At 45.6% G+C, this 27,466-nt stretch overlaps 2 protein-coding genes across 11 annotated transcripts; both read right to left on the bottom strand.

Annotated features, from left to right (window-relative positions):
• Nme6 (NME/NM23 nucleoside diphosphate kinase 6) lies at positions 1-9,983 on the bottom strand. Of its 9 annotated transcripts, none has more exons than XM_036193156.1 (6): positions 9,909-9,983; positions 6,723-6,819; positions 2,616-2,718; positions 2,051-2,090; positions 762-922; positions 1-361 (listed from the first exon to the last, which is right to left on the bottom strand). In XM_036193156.1, the coding sequence occupies exons 2-6, from the start codon at positions 6,810-6,812 to the stop codon at positions 132-134; spliced, it is 624 nt and encodes a 207-aa protein (XP_036049049.1). In that variant the 5' UTR covers positions 6,813-6,819; positions 9,909-9,983; the 3' UTR covers positions 1-131. The 9 variants fall into 9 exon arrangements, with proteins under 9 accessions (XP_036049049.1, XP_036049053.1, XP_036049052.1 ...); XM_036193160.1 differs by lacking the exon at positions 9,909-9,983 and adding an exon at positions 9,302-9,321; XM_036193159.1 differs by lacking the exon at positions 9,909-9,983 and adding an exon at positions 9,270-9,317.
• A 3,645-nt stretch (positions 9,984-13,628) lies between these two features.
• On the bottom strand, positions 13,629-26,910 carry Spink8 (serine peptidase inhibitor Kazal type 8 (putative)). 2 transcript variants are annotated; one of them, XM_036191657.1, is made up of 5 exons: positions 26,638-26,910; positions 23,464-23,519; positions 22,032-22,153; positions 17,653-17,695; positions 13,629-13,845 (listed from the first exon to the last, which is right to left on the bottom strand). In XM_036191657.1, exons 1-5 carry the CDS (start codon positions 26,702-26,704, stop codon positions 13,813-13,815), a joined length of 321 nt encoding a protein of 106 aa, XP_036047550.1. In that variant the 5' UTR covers positions 26,705-26,910; the 3' UTR covers positions 13,629-13,812. The 2 variants fall into 2 exon arrangements, with proteins under 2 accessions (XP_036047550.1, XP_036047551.1); XM_036191658.1 differs by lacking the exon at positions 13,629-13,845 and adding an exon at positions 13,913-13,972.
• Between the last annotated feature and the right edge of the window lie 556 nt (positions 26,911-27,466).

The following is a 27,466-nucleotide window of genomic DNA, read 5'->3' as shown; positions in this document are numbered from 1 at the left end:
GAAACCTGTCTCAACTGCCCTCCTGCCCCCAACACACACAAAAAGAGGAGTCACCACCCTTCCTTAACACCCATGAATATTCCATAGAAGAGGTAGATAGAGCTAGATTACAGCAGCTGGGCAGGGATGTGCTAGGTCTTTGGGCAGGTGATGGGGTCCAGCAGAGACAGTGCCTTCAGTCCATGATTCCCCCTCAGAGACTGATAGGCTTTATGAGGCTGGTTTGGGGCCTCATGTGTCAGCTGCACAGTGGATGCCCTCCTCTGGACTGTAGCGCACAGGACCACGGCGCAGCTGCGGTTCCTCCTCTTCATACCAGCGCTGTTCACTGAAGTCAGGAAAGAACGCTGCAATCTCTCTGCTGGCAGAAACCACAGAGTCTATGAGGAGAGGAAAGGGAGAGAAGAGCTACTTTGGAGGTTGAGGCAGGAGGATTCCAAGATTGGGACCAGTTTAGGAAACCAAACAAGACCATGTCTCAACACAAAACAAAACAAAAGAAAGAGAAGGGTTATCACAGAGAATATAGGGTAGAGGCAGGCAAGGCAGGCAGCATCAGGCTCAGAACCCTGAACCACTCAGCACTGGAGTATGCAAAGAAAGCTCACAGGCCACGTGGCTGAGACAGTTATAACGGGGCGGAATACATGCAACAAAGCTCAGTGGAGGGACCACTGGCTGTCAACCTCCTCTCACGGCTTACTCATCACCCCAGGACATCCGTCCTCATTTGTGGCTGTGGACGAGAGGTTTAGACTCACCTGAGCCATGGGTAGTGTTTCGGGTGTCAGTGAGGCCCAAACTCCCACGAATTGAATCTGGGGCCATGTGGCGTGCTCGAAATACTCTGGTGGGTCCCATCAGTGTTCTCCAAAGCTGGATGGCATCTTTGTGGGCAAGGATGTAGGCTCGGATTGGACCACTGAGAATAAAAGAAGGGACTGGCCACCTACTCTGTTGTGAACAGGGCAAGAATAAAGCAAACTGTACTTCCTGAGAATTTCTTTGCCCTTCCAGTGAGTACTGATCAGTTTCAAAGAGAAAGTGATGGGGAGAGGCTGCTGACTGAGTGCAAGAAGTGATCAGTAGAGTTGCTAAGCAGCATTCCCCAGCACTCCGCCATGGCCACTGGTTTAGTAACCATAGGACAGGCGCCCACCTCCTGTGGCTCAGTGTAGCTCACCGTGATTCTTTTTTTTTAAGATTTACTTATTATGTATACAGCATGTATGACTACAGGTCAGAAGAGGGCGCCAGATCTCATTACAGATGGTTGTGAGCCACCATGTGGTTGCTGGGAATTGAACTCAGGACCTCTGGAAGAGCAGCCAGTGCTCTTAACCTCTGAGCCATCTCTCCAGCCCCGGGGTGTTTTTTTTTTTTGTTGTTGTTTTGTTTTGTTTTTTTTTTTTGAGACAGGGTTTCTCTGTGTAGTTTTGGTGCCTGTTCTGGAACTCGCTTTGGAGACCAGGTTGGCCTTAAACTCACAGAGATCCGCCTGCTTCTGCTTCCCGAGTGCTGGGATTAAAGGCGTGCACCACCACCACCAGGCCTTTTTTGGATTTTTAAAACATAGAGTTTCTCTGTGTAACATCCCTGGCTCTCCTGGAACTCTCTTCTTAGACCAGGCTGCCCTGAAACTCACAGAGATCCTCCTGCCTCTGCCTCCTGAGTGCTAGGATTAAAACTGTGCAATACCACTGCCTGGCATCAGTCAAGTTTCTTTTCTTTCTTTCTTTCTTTTTTCTTTTTTAAATAATTTATTTAACTTTATTTTATGTACATTGGTGTGAAGGTGTCAGATGCCCTGGAACTGGAGTTACAGGCAGTTGTGAGCTGCCATGTGGGTGCTGGGAATTGAACTGGGGACCTCTGGAAGAGCAGTCGGTGATCTTAACCACTGAGCCATCCTCCAGCCCCAGTCAAGTTTCTTTAGACTTAACAGTGACTACATCTTTAAAAAGTGGTAAATGAAAGTGACAATTCTACTCATAGGGAAGAGGAGATATGCCATAGCATGTGAAGATGTTGGGACCAAAGTTAGAAGTACCTGGCCATGAACTCCACCAGCCGCTGATAGAAAAAACGCCCTGCAAAGAGAGAGTTTCTTCATGAGGACATGGTGCCCAAGCCAGGTTTCTCACTTTCCACTACCTATAACACCGCACTGTTTACAGAGAATAACAAGAACCTTGGAGCCCGACTTTTCTAAGTGCAGATCTAGATTCTGCCACTTACAATTTGAACAGTTGTGGTTTAGTCATTAACTTCCCTAATGTGTCTTACAAATCTATGCCCTGGGATATAACAACATTAGCTTGCTATGATTAGGGGAAATTATTTTATCTTTCTATGTGTGTGTGTGAGTGTGTGTGTATGTGTGTGTGTGTTGTGTGTGTTATAGAATACTACCTGCCACCTCCTTTTCTAAATCTGAGAAAAATTAAGTGAAATAATGTGCACATGCGCGCGCGCGCACACACACACACACACACACACACACACACACACGCACACGCACACGCACACGCGCACGCGCACACGCACACGCGCACACACACAGGCACACACACACAGCGCGCGGTTGGGACGCTGTAATGCAAACCCGGCCTTACCTTCGTGCTCTCGGTAAAACCTCCGGCAGTCTTCCCTTCTCCACTGCAGCTCCCTCATCCGCACGATGAGGAACTTGTTGCTCAGAATCTGCTGATGAACAGCCTGGAAAACAAACATCACGGAGATGTGATTGTCTAAAGGGATCACTTAAAGTGTCCGTCCTGTGGATGGGTGCCATGGTCTGGATATTAAGTACCCTTCAACCCCCCGCAGCTCATGTGTGAAGACAGCTGATGGCCATGGAGACTCCAGAAGGTGGGCCTGAACAAGGTATCACTAGGAGTGTGCTCTGGAAGGGGAACCGGAACTCAGCCTGTCCACTCTTCACATCCCAGTCCATGCTGTGAGAACTTCTCACCACAATGTTCTCCCTCAGCATCGGCTCGAGGAGACAGGACCAGGCGCTACAGATTACAATCTGTGAACCTCTGAGGCAAAAAGCACCTTCCGTTCTTTTAAGTATGGCCCAGTGGCAGAAAGCTGATTAACACGGTGGGATAAGACCTCAGATATACTGCCAGCATAAGAAGCTGAGGTACATGGGGACAAGAAGTAATGTCCCTAGGCCCCACCACCCGGAACACCATGCAAGTCTTTTTAATGGCCCTGCCCTCAGTTTCTCTCATTCACTCTAAACCATCACATTTGATTAAAAACTCAACTTATTTAGGTGGTATGCTTTGGTCAGAGAGTTCTGGGTGGTTTCTACCATGGAACAAGGTGTATGCACTTTAGCCTAGCACTCACGGCTACCCTTCCTTGCCCTCTACCACTTCTCCCTGGTTGCCAGGTCCAGGCAGCCATCCCTGCTCCAGTGTCTCCCTTCCGATCTCCTGGCATTAACCAATGCTTGCTTATCCCCGGAGGCCTGGGTCCTCATCCCATTCTGGAGTGCTGGCACTCTACTTGCTGCCGCTGCCACCACCGCCCCCCCCCCCCCCCCCCCCCCAGCCACCTGTGCTGCACACTATCTGAAGCCTCCTGAGCTCTCAACCTTACAATGGCAGAGTCCCAGGAGACCCCTCCCCTTTGTCTGCCTTCTTCTTCCTTGTTTTCAGACAGGGTTTCTTGTGGTTCTTTGTAGCCCTGTCTGTCCTGGAACTCACTCTGTAGACCAGGCTGGCCTCAAACTCAGAGATCCACCTGCCTCTGTCTCCCCAGGGCTGGGATGAAAGGCGTGCGCCACCACTGCCTGGCCTGTCTGCCTTGTTCTTATTAGAAGCATTTCCAGGCTGGGCGGTGGTGGCCCAGCACTAGGGAGGCAGAGGCAGGTGGGTTTCTGTGAGTTCAAGGCCAGACTGTTCTACAGAGTGAGTTCCAGGACAGCCATGGATACACAGAGAAACCCTGTCTTGAAAAACCAAAAAAAAGAAGCAGCAGCAGCATTTCCTAACTCTTAGAATTCACTAATACTTTGTCATTCTGCCCTTGCCTACTTCTATAGTCCTTCCTTGTCAATTTGTCCATTCCACCATCTCAAATGGTGGTAATGATTTCCAGGTACCGGTTCTCAGCTCAGGTTTTCCACCCGTCCTCAGGCCTGTGCATGTGACAAGACATGATTGAGTCACGTCACACAACAAAGCAGATTTTACAGACACATTTGGGTTACTAATCGGTCGATTCTGCTCTAGATGAAGGGAGCTTTACCTGGTAGGACTAAACAGTCGCCCAAGGCCAGCAAGATGGCTCAGTGGGTAAAGGCACTTGCTGTTAAGCCTGAGGACCCAAATTCAACCCCAGGATCCACACTGGGGAAGGCAAGAACCAACTTCCGTGAAGTTGTCCTCTGACCTCCACATACATCATGGTACACACACATGCTATCTCTCTCTCAAACACACATATAACAACCAAACAAACCTAAATCAAAGTCACACAAGCCCTTTAAAAGCAGTTTTCTCTGGCCAGGGGCTGAAAGCTAGAGAGTTCTGAAAACCATGAAGGATTAGCTACACCACTGCACGTGTGAGGAGTGTGCGCTAGCTCTAGAAACCAAGTCTTTCCTGCCTGAAGGCTAGCGAGCACACAGGAACCATCCTCTGCCAACAGCATGAGCAATCCTGGAGGTGGGAAATCCCTGGACACTCTACGTAAGGGCCTAGGTAGTCCACATCTTGTCTTTGGTCTCAAGAGACTCTAAGCAGGAGATAACCCAGGGAAACCTACTGACCTCTAAACTATAGAATTGGGAGACAAAAAACATGTACTGTTTTAGAAAAGTATTTTTATTATCTAATGAGTGTTTTGCCTGTTTGTATTTCTGTGTAGTGTATATGTGCCTAGCATCTGAGGAAGCCAGAAGAGGGTGTTGGATTCCTTGGAACTGGAGTTATAGATGGTTATGACCCAAGATGTAGTACTGGGAACCAAACCCAGGTCCTCTAGAAGAGCAGCCAGTGCTCGTAAGTGCTGAGCCATCTTTCCAGCCTGAAATGAGTTGTTTTAAGCTATCAGATTAGCTTAAACTAGTATAATTTGTTTAAAAATATAGGCTGGGCATGGCAGTGCACCCCTTTAGATAAACTAATATAACACACACACAAACACACACACACACACACACACTCTAGAGTTTTGCTTTTTTTTTTTTTTTTTAATTGGGACTGGGCATGGTGAAATACATCTTTAATCCTAGCACTCTGGAGGCAGAGGCAGGTGGAACTCTGAGTTCTAGGTCAGCCTGGTCTACATAGTGAATTTCAGGCCAGCTGCAGCTACCCAATAAAACTTGTTACAAGAAAACTGATGCAGGAAGATGGTTCAGTGGGTAAGAGCATTTGCTGTGCAGGCATGAGGACTTGAATTCAAATCCCCAGCACTCATGAAAAATAAACAAAAATATAAATAATGCAAAACAAATGTTTCTTGTACTTTATATATGTCCTAACTCTCTAAGAATATAGTCTTTTTAGGGTCAGTCCATCTCTTAGCCTCTTTTTTTCTTTCTTTTTTTCTTTCTTTCTTTCTTTTTTTTTTTTTTTTTTGAGACAGGACTTCTCTGTGTAGCTCTGGCTGTCCTGGAACTCACAGAGATCCGCCTGTCTCTGCTTTGTCACCATACCCAGGTAGCTATTCTTTTCTTTTTTTAAAAGATTTATTTATTTATTATGTATACAGTATTCTGCCTGCATGTGTCCCTGCAGGCCAGAAGAAGGGACCAGATCTCATTGCAGGTGGTTGTAGGTGCTGTGAATTGAACTCAGGACCTCTGGAAGAGCAGTCAGTGCTCTTAACCACTGAGCCATCTCTCCAGCCCAATACATATGTAATTTTATTTTATGTATCTGTTTTGTTTGCATGTTTACCACAAGCATATCTCCTGCCAGAGGAGGTATCATTGAGACCTCTGGAACTTGAGTTAGGAGTGACTTTGAACCACTATATCGGTGCTGAGAACTGAACCCAGGTCCTCTGCAAGAGAAGCAGGTGCTCTTAACCACTAAGCCATCTCTCCTGTCCAGCTAGCTATTCTTTTCTTCTTCTTTTTTTTTTTAAGTTATTTTTTATGCACTTTGGTGTTTTGTTTGCATGTGTGTCTGTGTGAGGGTGTCAGATCCCCTAGAACTGGAGTTACAGACAGCTGTGAGCTGCCATATGAGTGCTGGGAATTGAACCCAGGTCCTCTGGAAGAGGAGCCAGTACTCCTAACCAATGAGCCATCTCTTCTGTCTCCTTAGCTAGCTTTCCTTATTTGTGTGTGTGTGTGTGTGTGTGTGTGTGTGTGTATGTGTGTGTGTATGTGTGTGTATGTGTGTGTGTGTGTATGTGTGTGTATGTGTGTGTGTGTATGTGTGTGTGTGTATGTGTGTGTGTGTATGTGTGTATGTGTGTCTGTGTGTGTGTGTGTGTCTGTGTGTGAGAGTGTGTATGTGTGTGTGTGTATGTGTGTGTGTGTGTGTAGAGATGACAACTTGCAAGAGTTGGTTCTCTCCTTCCACCATGTGAGATCCATGGCTCACACTCAAGCCTTTATATGCTGAACAATGAAGCTGATCCATCTACTTTTCAACCTCAGCATCTAGCACATGACTGAGTTATTAACTGTCACAATTGGTCCTGTGGCACCTGAAACAGGGTAGTGGAGGCGGAGGGTTCATTCTTACCTCCAGAATCAGTGGGTGGGCAACTGCATCAGGCTTGATCAGGGCTAGTGTGAGCTGGAGGGCCTGAGGACTTCGCAAGATGGAGGTCATCTCACCCCTGCCATCAGAGAGCTGGATTAAGGACCACAGTGTTGAGCTCTCGGCCCCTTCTACCCTGGAGGCCATCTAGCCTTGCAAGCCAACCAAGGCCTTCACCCAAGACTCACAGATCATTTGGTTGTTACACTGTAAGGCTGTATATAATACCTATCTGCACACATGAAATTGTAGGGGACACATTCAGGTCCCTGTGGGACATACAGTCTGGGTTATGCTGCAAGTGTAAGTGCATCAGGGAGTCCTCCACTGAAGAGAGATTAAGTTGATGCTACCACCTGCCCTTGCCAATACTTTCCTATCTTCTAAACTCTTTTGTGTTTTTAATAAGGTTTATGATGTCTACTCTTGAACAGTCTAACCTGAAGACCACAATGACTTAGCTGGGCGGTGGTGGCACATGCCTTTAATCCCAGCCCTCAGGAGGCAGAGGTAGGCAGATCTCTGAGTTTGAAGTGATCCTGGTCTACAAAGCAAGTTCCAGGGCAGCCAGAGCTGTTATGCAGAGAAACCCTGTCTCAAAAAAATAAAGTAAAATAAAAGACTAAATGTGTAGTAGAATATCACTTTAAGGTGTGTTACTTTTGTTTATATTGAATTGTGTAACTCTGTGAAGCTGTGTGACTGTGCCTGTCTAACACACCTGCTGGTCTAATAAAGAACAACCAATAGCAAGGCAGGAGAAAGGGTAGGCGGGGCTGGCAGGCAGAGAGTCTAAGAAGAGGGAGAAATCTGGGAGGAAGAAGTAAAAAGATCTAGCAGCCAGAAAAGAAGGAGGACTCCAGGGGCCAGCCACCCACTACACAGCCAGCAAACCACGGAATAAGAGTAAGATTTATGAAAGTAAGAGAACGGGAAAAGCCCAGAGGCAAAAGGTAGATGGGATAATTTAAGTTAAGGAAAGCTGGCTAGAAACTAAGCCAAGCTAAGGTCGGACATTCATAATTAAGAGTAAGTCTCCACGTGTGAATTTATTTGGGCACTGGATGGCGGCCCCGAAAAAGAGCAGAAAGAAACAAGGACTGCTGTATGGTCCTACCCCACTGTTCCTCCATCCACTGCAGGGTTGGAAGACTGACTGACCAAGAGATCAGGCTGCCCCTGGACAACAAAAAGGCTTCAGGGCCACACACCATCTCTTATCTAATATTATGGATGGTCTCCCCTGCCCAAATCACATCTGTTAACATGTTCAGCTGTCCTCAGTCGACGGATTTAGACAACTATGAGCTCACGGCCTGGCTGAACCTCTTCGTGCGTGCAGCAGCTTGAACAGTATGTGGCACAAAGAGGCTCAAGTCAGTGTTCCTGATCAAATGACCTGACAGCACAGCCTTATTTCTATTCCCAGGGTTCAATATTCTGTAAGTGATTTCAATCAATACTTGTGGAAATCATAACAGACAATATTTCTAGACTTGGTCAAGCATCAGAGGTCACTTCCCACGGTGGAATTCTACTTACGTGTGAGAAACCACGTTTGCAGGAGGAAAGATTCGGCTGGGTGCAAAGGCACACACCTGCAATTCTAGCACTTAGCAGCTGACTGCACAGCTGAACTACACAGCCAGGCCCTAACCAAACCGCACCAAACCAACCATGGCCTCAAATATCATCTCTAACCTGATAGCAAACACAGAGGTGCCCGGCAACACGAGCAGGGCAGAATCGGGTAACGCTCTCATTCCTTTTAGCCTGCACATAGCTTAGCCAACCATGGTGGTGGTGCCAGGGGACAGCCGATACAAAGAAACTATGCTAAGGTCTCTTCTATTCATGCCATCTCTACAGCTCATTACTGGATGTTCCGCTCAAACTATGTAGCCAAGCCCAATCTAAGCAGTACAGGATCAGCATACCCACTTCACCTAGTAACATTCTAGATGATAACGTGGCAGTGTGGCCAAGTATACACGGGGATGTCCTTGAGCCCTCCAGTTCCCGACTCCCCACCTCCACACAAGTTCTAAAAGTCTTACCTATATACTATATCTCAAAGCCCATACAAATCTCTTCCTTTTAACTTCCTTTGGGACTTCTGTGACACCCTCCTCAATGGTGTCTAGGCTTTCACTCTGGACACACTCTCTAAATCTGTGCTACAACAATAAAAGCTAACTATACAGTCCCCTCCTCAAGCCAATCAGTATTGTGAGTTTTGAAGACCCAGACTTTAACTTCTCTGGCTCCATCTGGAGCCCCACAGCCCCTAACTCTTTTACCCCAGTTTCACGGGCTTGTTCAGTCCCATGCCTTTCAGGCCTGACAAGCTCTGTGTAAGGAAGTGTCTCCATTGCTCCTCTGCTTCCCCGTTATGTCCTTTTTGCCCATGTGCACCCAGCTCACTTCTCCAGTCAGACTTTCAGGGCTCAAATGCTTCTTTCAGCTACATCTTCTCCATTAAAGCCCAGCTTCATGAAAGCAGGGGTCTGCTTCATTCACCATCCTCACCTTAGTTCCTATACAGGGTCCCCAGTACGGACCTGGCTTTCCACAGTATTTAGCTGGAGGAATCAGTGCATGAACTTGATCCAGCCATCCCAGGGCCAGGCTGTTAAGAGGTCTCCTAGGGAGGACAGGTGACCTATAGAAGGGGGTGTGTGGTTCCTCTACAAACGCCCGTTGGTTAGGGCTGTCGGCCACTGTTTTACGAGAAAATGCTGTCATGTAAAGAAAGGCAGGAGGATCTCTGAGAATTCGAAACCAGCCTGGTCTACACAGCGAGGTCCAGGACAGCCAGCGCGGTTACACTGAGAAACCTTGTCTCCCCAAACCAAAGAAAATAAAAGAAAAAAAGAAAGTGGCCTGACTCAGAGGTCACCCTATCAGACAGTTAAGATTTTACCAGCTGCCCGCCACCTGAGGCCATTTCTTTTACTCCCACGGTAGTCTCGAACTTGCTGACCCCTCAACACTACTCTGACCCCACTTCTGTGGCCACGCCCCCACCGAAGTCTTGACTCCGGAACCGCCTACTTCCTCCCTGTTCTAGGCCTCAAACCTTACGATCTGCGCTTCTCTACACCGGGCCAAAGCCCACCGCAAACTCAGCTACCCCGGCTCCAATGCAGGCTTGGGTTCTGTGTTCACCTGGTCCTCCCGGGAACCTGGTCCTCCCGGCAACGCTCTAGACCAGCAGGCACTGAGCTAGTTAGCCTGTGGGGCCCTTTGGGGTCCTTCAGGCACGTTGCCGGGCAGCCCGCCTAGGGTCCTACTGCCTAGCGGCCGGAAAGTTCCCCGTCGTGTGTGTCGGTGTGTGTGTTGTGGGGGGCGGGGTTGTGTCGGATCAGCCGTGTCTGTGGTGTGTGTCCTCGTGTCGGCCGTGTGTGCGTGTGTGTGTGTGTGTTGTGGGGGCGGGGTTGTGTCGTGTCTGCCGTGTCTGTGTCTGTGGTGTGTGTCCTCGTGTCGGCCGTGTGTGTCTGTGTCTGCCGTGCGGGCGTGTCCCCGTCCGTGTGTCCCCGTCCGTGTGTCCGTGTCCTACTGCCTAGCGGCGGGTGAAGTTCCGGACTTGGGTCCCCAGACGTGGCACTCCTGGGATGTTGGAAGGAGGGAGGGGCTGCAGTGCTGACCAACAGCTTGTTTACGCTGATGTCTTCCTGAGAAAAGTCCGTTTCTTTCTTTCATTTATTATTTATTTTTCGAGGTAGGGTTTTTCTGTGTAGCCTACCTGCCCTGGAACTCTCTTTGTAGACTAGGCTGGCCTCGAACTCAGACATCCACCTGCCCCTGAGTTCGGATCTCTGTGAGTTCGAGGCCAGTCAGGGCTACAGAGTGAGATCCAGGACAGGCTCCAAAGCTACACCAAGAAACCTTGTCTCGAAAAAACAACAACAACAACAAAAAAAAAAGAAAGAAAGAAAGAGAGAGAGAGAGAGAGAGAGAGAGAAAGAAAGAAAGAAAGAAAGAAAGAAAGAAAGAAAGAAAGGAATGGCAGGTAGGTGGAGGTCAAATTGTTAGGTCTATTGATAATCTAAGGAGCTGTTAGAGACTGTAGTTTAATATGGGAACCAAATATGCCTGTCTTCTAACTCTTACTTTAATACTGAACTTAGGAGCTTGCTTCACTTGAAACAACAGCAATAATAAGTATCTATATTATTACCAAAACATGGATGATATCAGAGCATTATTTTGCACCTACATATTCAGGAAATTCCATGGTAGCTTTTCTTTTTTCTTTTTTCTTTTTTTATTTAAAAATTTTTTTAGGGGTTGGGGATTTAGCTCAGTGGTAAAGTGCTTGCCCAGCAAGCATAAGGCCCTGGGTTAGGTCCTCAGCTCTGGTTAAAAAAAAAAAAAAATGTTTAAAAAAAATTTTAAGTTCATTTTACATACCAACTACGTACAGATCCCTCTCTCATCCCTCCCATGGTAGTTTTTCAGTCTCCATTTTGTGAGTCTACACTCAACTGGGAAAAATCAACTATTAAGAGGTTAATAATGGGCTGGCAAGATGGATCTGTAGATAAAAGCATTTGCCACCAAGCTTGATGACCGGAGTACAATCCCCAGGATCCATATGGTATAAAGAGAGACTGGCCCTCATCCCCAGGTTGTCCTCTGACCTCCATATATGTGCTGCAGTGTGTATGTGCACACACAAATAAAATAAATTAGGGGCTAAAGAGATAGCTCGATGGTTAAGAACACTTGCTGCTCTTGCAGAGGACCTGGGCTCAGCTCCCACAGCCCACATGGTAGCTCACAACTGCCTGTAACTTTTATAAAATGTACTGACTGCTCATATGTACACAGGTAGGGCTACACACTTGAGATTAGATAGGCTATGAGGGAGCTGGTGCCTGGAGAAAATGGATCTCTCAGCTGGCATTGGTAACCTAGAGGTGGGGACTTAAGGGGTTTCTTCATCTATGTTGGCATGTCAACTGGTCTTGCAATTATGCAGGTCTTTTTAGGAGAATATTGTTGATATTTCGTGGGTGCAGTTTCTGCCATGGTTAGAAGATGCCATCTTGCAGCAGGCATCCTGGTCCTCTGGCTCTCAGGATATTTGTACTCCCTTTGCCAGATTTACGGAACCAGGCATGTGTTGCCTCTTATGAAGTAGGCCTCAGACCCTCATCTGCTTGTGCCACTGTGGCACTCACGGGGCATAGCTTGCCATGCTAGTCACTATTAAGTTCACAGGGTTCACAGCTGGGTAAGACTTGCTGACTTTTTCCCCTTTAGCAGCCTGCAAGGTGTTTTGTTTTGTTAATGAAATAGAAATATACTTCTCAGGCATTTTTGTTGTCATTTTGTTGATTCTGTGTTGTAGTAGAATATCATTTTAAGGTGTGTTACTTTTGTTTATGTTGCATTTGTTTAACTCTGTGAAGCTGTGTGACTGTGCCTGTCTAAAACATCTGATGGTCTAATAAAGAGCTGGCCAATAGCAAGGCAGGAGAAAGGATATGCGGGGCTGGCAGGCAGAGAGTATATATAGAAGGAGAAATCTGGGAAAAAAGATCTAGCAGCCAGAGAAGGAGGAGGACTCCAGGGGCCAGCCACCCACTACATAACCAACAATGGAGTAAGGGTAAGATTTACAGAAAAGAACAGGAAAAACCCAGAGGGAAAAGGTAGATGGGGTAATTTTAGTTAAGGAAAGCTGGCAAGAAACTAAACCAAGCTAAGGGTGGGCATTCATAGTTAAGAACAAACCTCTATGTGTGATCTATTTGGTAGCTGGGTGGCAGGCTCCCCCAAAAAGAGTAAAACCCCCACCAATACTGTGCTGTTTGGGGAACCATGTACATGCTGGAGCTATCTGTACACCAGTTTCCCAGGCTGTCCTAAACCATGGCCAAGGCATGCCTTGAATTTGCAATTCTTCTGTCTCAGTCTCCCTTGTAGCTAGGGTTGCAGATCTGCTCCATCAGACCCAGCTTAAGTTTGTTTTGAGCTCTAGGAACCTTACTGAGAAGTATAGAGAAACACTACCATCACCAGGAATCACTCCAATATCATACTCAACAAATTTTCTTTCAATAAAACTCTGAATTCCAAGTTGGAGACAGTTCAGTGGTTAAGAGCATGTCTGCTCTTGCAGAGGATCCAAGTCAGATAACTCAACCCCCTGTAACTCAAGTTCCAGGGTCCAATGCCTCTGGCTTTTGTGGGTACCTGCACATATCCATATCTAGACACATTCACATAGTTTAAAAATAAACATAAACCTTTGGAGCTACAGGGGTGGTTCAGCAGTTACTGCTCTTACAGAGGGCCAGGGTTTGATTCCTAGTGCCCTCATGGTGTCGCACACCCATCTATCGCTCCACTTGTAGGAATATGACACAGTCTTCTGACTTCTACGGCATCACAGATGCTTGTGGTACACAGACATACATGTAGGCAAAAGCACTCAATACACAAAATTAAAATCTGAATCCCTTTTATGGTGTAGTTGTTATGAGGCATCCTGAGAGCTATACAGTTAACAGGACAACTATCCCACTTAATTATGACCAAAGCCCTCAGTTTGTAAATATTTCTGCTACTGAGATAGTTATTCCCTCATTTTGCATTTCATTGGTTATTTGATCACTATGTGAAAATATGGAGGGATATGAACATAGAATATCTGATATATTGAAAAGGTTCTTGCTGAGTGGTAACGGCGCATGTCTTTAGTACTCGGAAGACTGAGGCAGGCAGAGCTCTGAGCTCCAGAACAGCCAGGGCTACACAGAAATCCTGTCTCGAAGGGGAAAAAAAGTTATTAACTGAGAAAATGTTTACCAGCCAAGCTATGCTGAGAATCATTTATTGAAGAAGCAAATCAATGGATTTGATCCAAGTATCCTCTACTACCAGGATGCACTTCTCAAGGAGCTATTCCTTTTTTTCCTCCTAACATTAGACATTGAACCTAAGGCTTCATACATGCTAAGCAAGTTCTCTACCAAGAACTCCAGCCTCTGTCCCCCAAATTGGGTATCTTTGAAGGCTCAGCCATCACGCTTCACTTGGCTATCTGAGGATCCAGTAGCTTTTATTCCTCTTCAGAATCCTCCAAGGAGTAAATCTGCAAGAGAAATGCTTGCTTCGAGTTGAAGTCGGCAAAACGATGAGACAAGCTACTACGCTGCGTACCCCAATCCAGCAAGAGGGAGCTGGCCCCGAACCGAGGCTGACGAGACATTCCGATGTCACTGAAGGATGAAAAGATAGCAAAGTAGAGGTGGGCAGAGCAGAGAGCACAGGGTGTGGGTGCCTGTGCTTCTGGGAACTGGGAGCCTCTCAGAACTCCATTCCAGCAGAGCAGATGGGAGGTATTAGATTAGAGGGATGTGACCCACGGGGTAGGCCCAGGGCTGTATAAAGAGCAGAACAGGAAATGGACCCCCATATTCTCAGTTCTCAGCTCAGAGGGTTTGAGACAAATCACATGGCCTCTCCAGAACTCTGTTTATTTGAATATGAGATGTAGCTAGGAAGTGTGCCTTTAAAGTGCCTGTGAGAGAGCTGGGGGAAGGGATAACAGTAAACAGTGTGATACTAGGCAGGAAGAAAGGCTGGGGGAAAGGTGTAAGAACCAGCCCTCCTCCCGTTTATGATATAAATAGAAAACTTGTGCAAGTCTGTGGGGAAGAACTGCCATCCATCCATCCATCCATCCATTTTCTTTTGCTTCACACCATGATAAACACCTCCATAGACTCCTGTGTCACTACGCAAAGCCATGAGAGCATTTCTTGGTCATTTTCAAGGTTGGAAATATTGCTTCATAAGATACATATGTACATAGTTCGTTACATTATCTAAAACATGTGAGATTTTTCTCCACAGTGACTTTAAGTCCTCATAGTTCCCAGACAAGAGATCTTGAGAATCCTGACCTCTTGTCTCCCCCGGCATTAGATACTTCTGGGACTTCTGACTTTCCAGCAGCCGGTAAATTGGCATCTCATTATTGTTTCAGTTTGAACCTATCCAGTTATTCCAGAGTATTTGAGCAGACTTCACATGTCAATCAGCTCGTGAACAAGCCTGAGTGCATATTCTTTTGTCTCTGATTTTTGGTTTAGAAACCAGGTCTTACAGTGGAGGCAAGGCTGGTTCAAATCTGTAATCCTCCTGTAGCAGCCTCCCAAGTGCTAGAATTTCAGATTTGGCTTTTCTCTTTCTTCTTTAAAAAAAATTTTTTTTTTACCTATTTCTTTTGTCATTTTTTTCTGACTATTAAGAACATATTAATATTAAGAACAAGCTAGGTGGGTATGGTCTATGGCTTGAATTCCAGCACTCTGAAGGCAGAGGCAGGCAGATCTCCGTGAGTTCAAAGTCTGCCTGGTCTACATAGAGAGTTCCAGAATAGCCAGGGCTACATAGTGAGACCCTATCTCAGAAACAGAAACAGACAAACAAAATCTAAAAATCTAAGGAAAAATGAGGGGGAAAAAAGAATAAATAAAGATGCATATTCTTGCTTTCTGCCTGAAATATGGAATGTTGAGATGATAAAATATCCCTTTAGGTTCTGCCACCTGTCTGCTAACTCATCCACAGTGTTCTGCATTTTTCAGAGATCTAGTATCAGCTGGAATAATCATGGAAATAAAATATTGTCTAACACAGTTTTAAAGAAAACTATCATAGTTTTAATTTTAACTAATAATTCAGGAGAATGGATTGTTTCTCTATTAAGTCATATAATTTTTGTTTCTTGTTTTTGTGTTGTTATTTTTTAGTTTTTGGAGACAGTGTTTCACTGTGTAGCCCTGGCTGGCCTGGAACTGGCTGTGTAGACCAGGCTGGCCTCAAACTCACAGAACTCCTCCTCTGTGTTGGGATTAAAGGTGTATGTCATGACATAAGCTTTTTTTTTTTTTTTTTTAAGTGTACCTGAGTGTTTTGCTTGCATGTGTATCTGTGAACCATTTTGTGCCTGGTGCCTGTGGAGGTCAGCAAAACAGCATTGGATCCCCTGGAGCTGAGTTATAGATGGTTGTGAGTCACCAGTGTAGATCCTGGAAGTTAAATGGGGCTTCTGAAAGAGCAACCAGTGTTCTTAACACACTACACACCGAATCACCTCTCTGGTGATTTTTCTTTTCTTTCTTTTTTATTTTTGTTTTTATTTGTTTATTTGGTTTTTGAGACAAGGTTTCATATAGCCCAGGTTGGTCTCAAACTTATGTAGCTAAGGATGACCTTGAATTTCTGACCCTTCTGCCTCTGTCTGCAGGTGCTGGAATCACAGATACACAACACCATGTCTGTCTCAGCTGTATGTTTACTACCCCTGGTCAGGCTTTAGCTTTGTCCACAAGGCCAGCAATTGAGAGCTTGAATGTGATGCCACCCTCCTCATGCTGAGCAAGAAGGAGTTCTGGTAGCAGACAGCAAAGACAGTGTTATTTCACCTTGCAGATTCACTGTGTTGGATGCCCAGTAGTCCCTGCTGCGCCTTGAAATGTGCGTGGATAATAACCCTGCAACTTGTTTGACCTGTCTCTGACCTCAGGGGTAAGACACCAGAATCTTCTGTTTGGTCATATCAAGCTTGTAGGTTCAGATTTCTTTTAGTTTATCATTGATTTTTAGGCTTGGTTACATACACTTATTTTCTGTTTCTCTGTATATTAGGCTATCTGTATAGGCAGTATGTTGGATTTTCTTTTTCTTCTATTTATTTATTTATTTGTTTATTCATTCATTCATCCATCCATTCATTCATTTATTCATTATTTATTTATTTGGGTTTTTAGAGACAGGGTTTCTCTGTGTAGTTTTGGTGCTTGTCCTGGATCTCACTCTGTAGCCCAGGCTGGCCTCGAACTCAGAGATCCGCCTGGCTCTGCCTCCCAGTGCTGGGATTAAAGGCATGCACCACCACCACCACTACCAACGCCCAAACCTCCCAGTTTTTTGAATCTGTATGACAGATGTATGGGCTTCATTTTACCCCCCCCCTTTATGCATTTTGATAGTTTTCTTAACCCTGGTGATATATTGTGTACCCTAATAAACTTTGCCAGAGGATCAGAGGACAGCACAAGCCACTAGATTAAAGATAGAGGCCAGGCAGTGGTGCACACGCCCTTAATCCTAGCACTAGGGAGGCAGGGATCCTCTGGATACAGGATAGTGACAGTCTAGGAGAGAAAGCAGCAGGCAGCGGTGCACACACCCTTAACGCCAGTACTGAGAGTCACACGCCTTTACCCCAGGAAGTGATGGCTGGACTAAGAAAGATACATAAGGTGTGAGGAGACGGGAACTGAAGGCTTTTCGGCAGAAGCGTCCCTTTCAGCTGGAGGCTTTTTTGGCTGGAGCCTTTTTGGCTGAGGAAGCTCATTCAGCTGGAGGCCTATAGGCTGAGGCTTTTCAGCTGAGGAGTTGGTGAGGTGAGACATGGTTGTGGCTTGTCTCTCTGATCTTTCAGCATTTGCCCCAATATCTGGCTCCATGATTTTTTTTTTTAAATTAAAAGACAGTTTAGAATTCATGTTACAGTGTTACAAATCCTTGATAACAGTGGCTGGTAAAATGTCTCAGATTAAGAGAAAATGCTGAACTAATGTGAGGACTTAGGTTTGAATTCCCGGTACCAAGTCAAAACCTGGGCTTAGCTGTGAGTCCCTGTGAGTAGCACTGGGGAACTGAGGTAGGTGGATCCTGAGAGGGAGATACCCTGTCTCAAGGCAGCAGAGCAGAGAGCAACAAAGAAGCCACACAAAAAGGTAGTTGGCAGCCTGCTCTGGGCGCCTCATGTACCCACATACTATAAACCACACACACACAATTCACACTCATAAAATCCTTGACAATAAGCTGTTAGATATGTGATTTACTTTTTAAATGAAAGAATAAAAGTGACTTTACTTACACATTCTCCATCATACATTTTAATTATGGTTCTCCTTTCGTATCTGGAAGAAATTATATTATGGAGTGATTATTTTTCGTTCTGTTGTATGTCATCAACTATTTCTTGGTAATCTTAGGCAAAGTCAAAAAAGAAATATTTGGTTAATAACAGTGAATTAATATATATAATGTATTCATTTTATTTTGTATATATATGTGTTTTGGGTCCATACATGTCTGTGTACCCACAGAGGTCAGAAGAGGGTGAGTTTGGGCACAGCCTACATTCTAGTTTCAGGGGACCCAATGACCTCTTCTGGCTTCCATAGGCACCTGTATTTACATGTGTCATACTCGTGTGTGTACGTGCATGTGCATGTATGCACTTGCATGCTCATTTGCACTTGCACAGACATACACACAATTAAAAATTGAACAATCTAAAAAAACAAACAAACAAACAAACAAAAAACCAGCATGGTCTACAGAGCGAGAGCCAGGAAGGCACCAAAGCTACACAGAGAAACCCTGTCTTGGAAAAAAAAAAAATTGAACAATCTTAAGACAATACCAGGAACACATATATCAATTAGATAACCTAGGTGACACTGAAAATTTTGTGGAAACACAATTATCTAAACTGACTGATAAAGAAATAAAACAACTCAGCAGACCTCCGAGTACAGACATTAAATCTGTGATCAAAAACCCCCACTGGTCTTGTTCAGGCAACCATTCTGCTGAGAAACAAGATCTGAATGACGACTACACCAGTCACCGTTCTAGCGTGGGCAGGGGAAATCTCACAAGGACCCACCCCTAAATGATGAGCCACAGCCAGAGGATTCTGAGAGGATGAGGATCGGGTTTTACCAGGAGGAAACCCCTCTTAGGTTATCCCACCTCAAGTGGTCAGCCCTAAGCACAAGTACACATAAGCAAACATAAATGAACTCCACAGTGTGTGTGTGTGTGTGTGTGTGTGTGTGTGTGTGTGTGTGTGTGTGTGTGGTTACATGCAACAATAATAATTAAATCAAGAGGGAAGGGGACACACAGGAGTTAGAAAAGAGGGAAGAGTGGGAGTGATGTAAATATAGTATGGGTTGGGGCTTTAGCTCAGTGGTAGAGCGCTTGCCTAGCAAGCACAAGGCCCTGGGTTCGATCCTCAGCTCCAAAAAAAACCCCAAAAAACCAAAAACAAAACAAAACAAAATATAGTACTAATAAATAAAATTCTCAAAAACAAAAAAGTTAAAAAAACAAAACAAAACCCTAAAGAACCAAAACTCGGGCTGGAGAGATGGCTCAGAGGTTGAGAGCACTGGCTGTTCTTCCAGAGGTCCTGAGTTCAATTCCCAGCAACCACATGGTGGCTCACAACCATCTGTAACCGGATCTGGTGCCCTTTTCTGGCCTGCAGGCATACATGTAGACTGAACACTGTATACATAATAAATAATAAATCTTAAAAAAAAAACAACTTTCTAACAGGGTTGGTGAGATGGGTCAGCATGTAAACCCACCTGCTCCCAAGGTGACAACCTGAGTTCATCCACAGAACTTATAAATGGAAAGTAGAAAGTCAACTCCTACAAGTTGACCTCTGACCTCCATGTGTGCACTGTGGCATGTACAAGTTTCTCTTCCTCAAATAAAGAAAATGTGATTTTTTTAAATGAAAGGATTCTAGGCAGAAACTTGAATTCATTCACAGAAAATCAGGTGTAGTGGTTCATACTTGTAATCATAGCCCTCAGGAAGCTGAGCCAGGAGGTTATGCGTCTGAGGCCAGACTGGGCTATAGCAAGTCTGAGGTCACCTTACACTAATTTTTTTAATGAGACCTGTCTCAACTGAAACAGACAAACTAGAATATGTGAAGAAACAGAGAGCCAGTAGTGGGCAGCTCCTATGAAGCTAGAAAAGACAATGAAATGTACTTTTTACTTGTACTTCTTTTCCTCCTGATTCAAAAGCAAACAGCAATAATTATAACTGTGTTAGCTGGCATACAATAGTTATGCCTGTGTTAGCTGGTATACAATAGTTATGCCTGTGTTAACTGGTATACAGTAGTTACGCCTGTGTTAACCTGGTGTATAAAAGTTATGCCTGTGTTAACTGGTGTACAATAGTTATGCCCGTGTTAACCTACTGTACAATAGTTAACCTATGTTAACTGATGTATGATAATTATACCTGTGCTAACTGGTATACAATGGGTAAAGGTAGAGTTTGTATGGCAGTGACCGCTCCAAGAAGGAGGGAATATATACCATCTTTCTCCCTTCCCTCCCTATACAGCTTTTGCTGGCTTAGAGCTTGCTATGTAGCCCAGGCTGGCCTCCAGCTCACAGAGATCTGCCTACTTCTGCCTCCCTTGTGCTGGGATCATGGATGTGCACCATAATTATTTTTGAATTTTGGGGGTGTTGAACCCCACAGGGCCTCACATATACTGAGGAAGAGTTCAACCACTGAGCTATATCCACAGATCAAGCAAAAAATTTTATTTGTTTAGTGTTTATGCAGATATATGTGTGTGATGTATGTGTGAGCTGTCTACACATGTATGTGTGCAGGGACCTGCTACTGTGTATCCACGTGGAGACCAGAGGAGGAGATAGCCTGCTCTATATCATTTTACCTTATTCCCTTGGGATAGGGTCTCTTACTGATCCTAGAGCTTGGCTGGTACTGAAAAGCCCCAGTGGTCCCCCTTCTCTGCCCCCCAACAGCCTTGTTTGGCTTCCTCATGTGGGTATTGGGAATCTGAACTCTGATGGTCATGCTGGGCCCACAAACATTCTTCCCCACAGAGCCGTTTCCTCAAGTCCTAATTCTTTTTTGATATAGTTAAAGTGAGTTTGTATACAACAACGTCTCTTGGTCTGTGGTGCAGTGGGTCCCCACTGCTCTGTAACTGGCAGTTATCTGTGCCAGTCATTGAGACTGACATACAAATTGACTTCACAACTCTTTCATGGGCTCTTAGTGCAAGTTTTAGTATTTATACAACCAAGAGCACCAAACAGAGCTGATTCCTATTTGGCCAAGCATCTGTCCTCTGACCAAGAAGATGACTCTTTTTCTTAAAGAAGACTGTCATGAGGGATGGGTGTTGGACTCAGTCTCATGTCATCCCTCTTTTCTCTCAAGATACGGGGGACTGGGAGGTGGGGGCGCACATCTTTAATCCCAGCACTTGGGAGGCAGAGGCAGGCGGATCTCTGAGTTCAAGGCCAGCTGATCTACAGAATGAGTTCTAGGATAGCCAGTGCTGTACAGAAAAACCCTGTGTTTGAAAACAAAACAAAACAAAAACCAGATATTGGCTTAACTGGGGAGTAGTACACAAGTTGTGGATCTCCTCCCTGGAGAAAGCAGCTTCTATTCAGGAAGTCCCCACTTGTTTGTCGGTTCCTTAATGCAGACTTCTGTGCCTTGGACCAGAGAGTTGGGCATTTTGTACAGGTGTTGTCAAAAGCTAAATGTCACAGGCCCCAAACTAAACCACTGACAGGAGAACATTTCAAAAGTTGTTTGGGGGAATAATATTCATTCAAAGAACAATAAACCATGAGTTGGGAAAACTTACCCAGCTTTCTCCTCTTCTTCCCCCTTCTCTCCCTCCTCTTCCTCCACCTTCTCCTCCTCTCCCTCCTCTTCCTCCACCTTCTCCTCCTCTCCCTCCTCTTCCTCCACCTTCTCCTCCTCTCCCTCCTCTTCCTCCACCTTCTCCTCCTTCCTCTCCCTCCACCTTCTCCTCCTCTCCCTCCTCTTCCTCCACCTTCTCCTCCTCCTCTCCTTCCTCTTCCTCCACCTTCTCCTCCTCCTCTCCCTCCACCTTCTCCTCCTCTTCCTCCTCTTCTTCCACCTTCTCCTCCTCCTCTTCCTCTTCTTTGCCCATCTCCCTTCTTCCTCCCCTTCCTTAAAAAGCGTTTTAATTATATTGTATATTTGTGTGTTTGCTTGTGTATATGCATGGTCACATGTGTGATGTGGCATATGTGTGGAGATCAGAGGACAGCTTTTGGAATGCAGGGCTGTCCTTCCACCACGGATCAAAGTCAGGTCATCAGGCTTGGTGTCAAATGCCTTTACCTGCTGAGCCGTCTCACCAGCCTATCCCTCGTCAGCCTGCTCTTTGGCCAGCTGGGCTGTGGTTACATGGTCTGAATGCTACTGAGTTCCTCCACTTGGTGGTTCTCTGCACCAGACACTGACCTCTGACCTCTGTGGTGTCCTGTTTCTGCATTGCTGGGACAGGATCCCACTCAACTTTGAGGAGCAGGAGGGAAAAGGGAAGAAATGGAGAAGCCAGTAGTGGAGGGGTGTCTGTGGGAAGATCTACTGGAAACTGGCTGAGGCAGGGATAATAAAACGGAGACTTACAGAATTCTGGAACAGAGATGGCACTCGCCTAGGTAGGTGACATAGTCACTGGCACATATAGGCTCACTGGGATTATAGTAGGAAACGATCCAGCAATTCATTATATTCTTCTTGCACAAATCCTGAAATGAGACACAGAGCATGGCTTCCATCCCTCTCTCCAGGTCCTTTGGCCATTGTTACTGGTAGCAGGGATGGGGATGGAGTAAGGAACACCAGGCCAGGAGCTTAGAGAATAGGTCTCAGGTGCTCCACCTTTCTGCCGGTCCTTACCATGATACCTACATAACTGTCATAGATGTTCCATGCATTCCCCAACCTCCCACCAGTTCCTTATTAGGAAGAAGTCTCTGTTCTACAGACCACAAAGTGTGATTATTATGGTACAGAGAGCAAAAGCTGGGCAACGTCTTTCCAAGCAGGCATTTCCGGAGTTGGAGAGATGGCGCAGCACTGGCTGCTCTTGTAGAGGAACAGAGTTCAGGTCCCAGCTCCCACATGAGACGGCTCACAACTGCCTGTAACTCCAGCTCCAGGCTACCCAAGACATTCTTCTGGCTTCCACGGGCACCTGTACACATATGGCATACATCCATATAGACACACATAAATTAAAACAAAATTTTAAGAAAAAAGAATTTCTTTTCTCTTTTTGTTTTGTTTTGTTTTGTTTCTCGAGACAGGGTTTCTCTGTGTAGCTTTGGCTGTCCTGGAACTCACTTGGTAGCCCAGGCTGGCCTCGAACTCACAGAGATCTGCCTGGCTCTGCCTCCTGAGTGCTGGGATTAAAGGCATGCGCCACCACCACCCAGCTTGTTTTTGTTTTTTGAGACAGGGTTTTTCTGTGTAGCCTTGGCTGTCCTGAATTAGCTCTGTAAACTAGGATAGCCTTGAAGTCAGAGATCTGCCTGCCTCTGTCTCCTCAGTACTGGGTTTAAAGGCGTGCACCATACACCGGGGCTTGAGAGATGGTTCAGTGGTTAAGAGCACTAGCTGCTCTTCCATAGGTCTTGAGTTCAGTTCCCAGCAACCACATGGTGGCTCACAACCATCTGTAATGAGATCTGGTGCCCTCTTCTGGCCTGCAGGCATACATGCAGACAGAACACTGTATACATAATAAATAAATAAATCTTAAATAAAATAAAGTAAATTAAAGGCATGCATCACCACAATCTGGCTGGGATCAACTTGAATTTGAACCATAACTTCCTCATGCATTTAGTGGTGGCTATCACAGGAGGCCCGCATATTGAGTAGTGTGTAGGAAGAGCCCCCAGGGGCAACCAAATGAGCTGCATACACCCTGGGACACTGTTATGATTGTGGTGCTTCCAGCAAGTCCCTCCTGCTCCCTACCTCCCAGGGACCTGGAAGGGAAGCTGGCTCTTTCTCCATTCCTGTTCTTGGGAACCTGGGATGTGGAACCCACCTTTGTCTCCTGGAAGAGTTCATCCGTCATGTGACGGGCCATAGGAAGAGGGAAATCTGGAAGACAAAAGCATGCACATGGGAGAGTTATTGTCCTGTCTGTGTCCTCAGAGAAAAACGAGGTGAAGGAGACCCTGCTTGTCATTCAAGAGCACCCCATCATCAAGAGCACCCCACCCTGTCATCAGAGCCCAGCATTCTCCTTTAGTACAAGCTGGCCTCCACAGGAACAAAGAGAGGCAGGAAGCTCCTGCCTCTTAGTGAAGTGGAGACCTGGCCATTCCCTTCATGGAGGAAGTTATTTAACTTCCAAAAGCCTTAGGTTTTTTTTTGTCATTTTTAAAATTATTTTTTAAAATTGGTACATATTTATTTTATGCAGTTTCATAAAGACATTTTTACATACTCTTTGAGGCTGGAGAGATAGCTCAGCAGTTAAAAGCATTTATTATTCTGGCAAAAGATCAAGGTTCAGTTCTTAGCTCCCACAGGGTGGTTTATAACCATAACTCCAGTTCCAGAGCATCTGACACATTTTCTGGCCTCTAAATGCAGTGCTCAAACATAGTGCACATATGAAAGCAGTGCACAGCCAGGCCAGTTCCCAAACCTGGTGCCATACACACGTGCAGTCAAAACACTTATGCACATAAAATAAATCTTAATTTTTTTTGTTTTTGTTTTTGTTTTTCTGAAACAGGGTTTCTCTGTGGCTTTGGAGGCTGTCCTGGAACTCGCTTTGTAGACCAGGCTGGCCTCGAACTCACAGAGATCCACCTGCCTCTGCCTCCCGAGTGCTGGGATTACAGGCGTGTGCCACCACCACCCAATTTTTTAAAAAGACTTATTTATTATGTATACAAAGAGGGTGCCAGATCTCATTACAGATGGTTGTGAGCCACCATGTAGGTGCTGGGAATTGAACTCAGGACCTCTGGAAGAACAGTAGGTGCTCTTAACCTCTGAGCCATCTCTCCAGCCGTTTGTTTGTTTGTTTGTTTGTTTGTTTTTCAAGACAAGGTTTCTTTGTGTAGTTTTGGTGCCTTCCTGGAACTCACTCTATAGACCAGGCTGGCCTCGAACTCACAGAGATCTGCCTGGCTTTGCCTCCCAAGTGCTGGGATTAAAGGCGTGTGCCATCACTGCCTGACATAAAATAAATCTTAAAGGGAAGTTTTTTGACAATCTCCCTCCTTATCCCTCCATCTTCTCCCTTTTCTTCTCTCCCCTGACGGCTAGTAGCTTTTGTTCTAGATGGCCTTCCCTGTCTCCTCCTTTCTTCAGGGTCTCATGTAGTCTAGTCTGGCTTTGGGCTTGCTATATAGTCCAGGATGACCTTGAACTTCTGAGCCTGCAGTCTCCACCTTCTGAGTGCTATGCTTGTTTATGTGGTGCTGGGATGGAGCCCAGGGCTTCGTGCATGCTGGGCTAGCACTCTTCCAACTGAGCCACCCTCAATCACCCTGCCACTTGGATTTTCTTTAGTTGTTTAAGAAAATACATTTTAAGTTATAAATTATCTGTAACACTAATACTGAAATGCCTTAAAAGATGCTGAGTTTCACTAGCTTACATACTCAATCCAAAGCATCTTTGTATTGTGGGATAATCTTCCGTATTCTGTGAAGATGTATCCTTACCAAAACACAAAGGAAGATCTGACTACAATGCAATCATATGGTGCCCACATGGCAAGAATTCATTAAAAAACTGTTGGTGGCCTCACAGGCCAGGGGTTATAGGCCCTGGTTCTGCCAGAGTTTACAGACATCAGGCCTGGCTGAGCTGCACTGGACCATAGCTACTAGTGGCTACATGCAACTAGAGCTACTTGTGGCCAGATTGCCACACATGTGGTTGGAGCTGAAGCTCAGTCGGTAGAGCATGGGACTCTTAATCCCAGGGTTATGGGTTCATGCCCCACGTTGAGCACCAAATGTAGATGAATTTCTAAACAATCTTATTAAATAAGAAACACAGAGCCAAATACAGAGTTAAAGCCAAAGAGATCAGAGCAAGAGCCACCTAGCTTTAGCTTACTGGCAGCAGACAGGGTCACTCCTCCTTTGGGTGGCAGAGTAGGACTCAGTTATTGTTTGACCCATGCAGCATGACAGTCAGTAGTCAGGCTGCTTCTGGCCCCTGAGTAGTAGGGGCCAGGTTATACTACTGCCCTGACTTCTGGTCTCCCTGCTTAGGGCCTGTTACCTACAGAGCCCAAGGACTGAAACATTCACCAGAAGGAAACAAGGTATTATGCCGTGGGCAGTACATTCAGTAGCAGAGTGGGTGAGGACTGAGTGAAAAGCACCCAGTTTCCTCCAGACAGGATTATATTGGATACAGAGGGAGAGGAGATATTCAAGACATGAATAATAGTTCTGTTTTTTATAAAGCTTTTAAAGGTGTGGACCTTGTGGGGAAAGTTCAATGTGAGAGACAGTAGCTATGGAAAATAGGAGACTAAAGATGAACTGGGGAGTCTAAACGGGAAAAGAATGTGTAGGGGTCCTCAGCTCTACAATTAACTATGAATGCCGCTTTTGCTAAAAATGGTCAGTCATGTTGGGCGCTGGTGGCGCACGCCTGTAATCCCAACACTTGGGAAGCAGAGCCAGGCAGATCTCTGTGAGTTTGAGGCCAGCCTGGTCTACAGAGCTAGTCCAGGACAGGCTCCAAAGCTGCAGAGAAACCCTGTCTCGAAAAACCAAAAAAAGAAGAAAAAAAAAAAAAGGTCGATCATTAGCCAGCAGATCTGAATCTCCTTCTCCAGAGCGTACTGAAGTTCTTTTTGGGTTTGAGATATGTACAGATACAAATGCTTCCTAGGACTGAATATCCTTTTGATAACCTAGTATTGTGGAAAAGTCAGTGGCTCTGGATTTGAAAGGCTGGGATTCAACTTCTGGTTTTGATACTTAGTAACACTGTGTGAATCCTTTTTTTCTCTGGATTTCAGCTTCATCTGTAGCATGAGGAATCAGTGATCAAATGAATCTAGATGGTGTCTGGGGATGAGGCTCCATGGTACATTTGTTCGCACAAGGCTCTATGCTCAATCTCCGGCACTGCAAATGAATGAATGAATGACTCTATATGACACTGGCGCCTCTCATTTATCCATAGATTAGATCTATTGCCGAAAATATGGATAGAGCAAGAACTTGTAACTCACCAACTGCAAAGGAAGTCCACACTGATACCGTTAGAACCAGGAGGGCCACTGAGAAGGTCGCCTTCATGGTGACAAGATCTGTGGCAGGAAGCACAATTGTTGGTGACAGCAACAAGGAAGGCGGGCCTGACTTTGCTCTCCAGCTGGTGGTGGTTTCAGCTGTGGAAGAAGACACTCCTGACTGCAGCAAGCTGAAGACAGTGTCAGTGAATGTTATCAGCTCTATCCTGGAGGAGAGCGGCTTCTCTACCTCCCCTGGTCCTCCAGTGTAGACAACAGTAGCTGTCTCCCCATTCTCTTAGGGAGAGAGGCCTTCTGCATCCTAATAAGTGGCTGCAGAATCAGTGTTGCTGAACCAGCAACCGCAGTGACGTGAGTCATAAGCCGTTCTACTCAGTAGCTTTTCTTTAATCACAGAATCAGGATCAGGACGTCCAGTGTCATACAGATGACATCAGCCTGTGTGTCAGAAAAGCAGACCTCCCTGGTCCCCATGTCACCAATTGCTTGCCAAGAACTTTCCATGTAACCCCTGCGTAAGACCAAAGCACAGGAGCCAAAAAGCAAGGTTAGTACATTTAGAGACTTTCTCCTAACTGTGGACTTGGATGGATTAGGCCTTGGTTTTAGTTTTGACTGGTGGAACTGTCAATGTGCCGAGTTTTACAGCCTGAGCAGTACTTCCAGCATTGAGTCAGTTGTGCTAAGGTCTCAGGTCTACTAAGTCTGGGGCCTTGTTACAGTGGTTAAGATAAGAATGGTCCCCAAAGCCTCATATATTTGAATGCTTAGTCATCAGGGAATGGCACTACTTGAGAAGGATTAAGGT

This window comes from Onychomys torridus, chromosome 7 (assembly GCF_903995425.1).
Source record: "Onychomys torridus chromosome 7, mOncTor1.1, whole genome shotgun sequence".
In the NCBI taxonomy this organism is placed as follows: Eukaryota; Metazoa; Chordata; class Mammalia; order Rodentia; family Cricetidae; genus Onychomys; species Onychomys torridus.
This window is presented reverse-complemented; position numbering and strand designations above follow the sequence as displayed.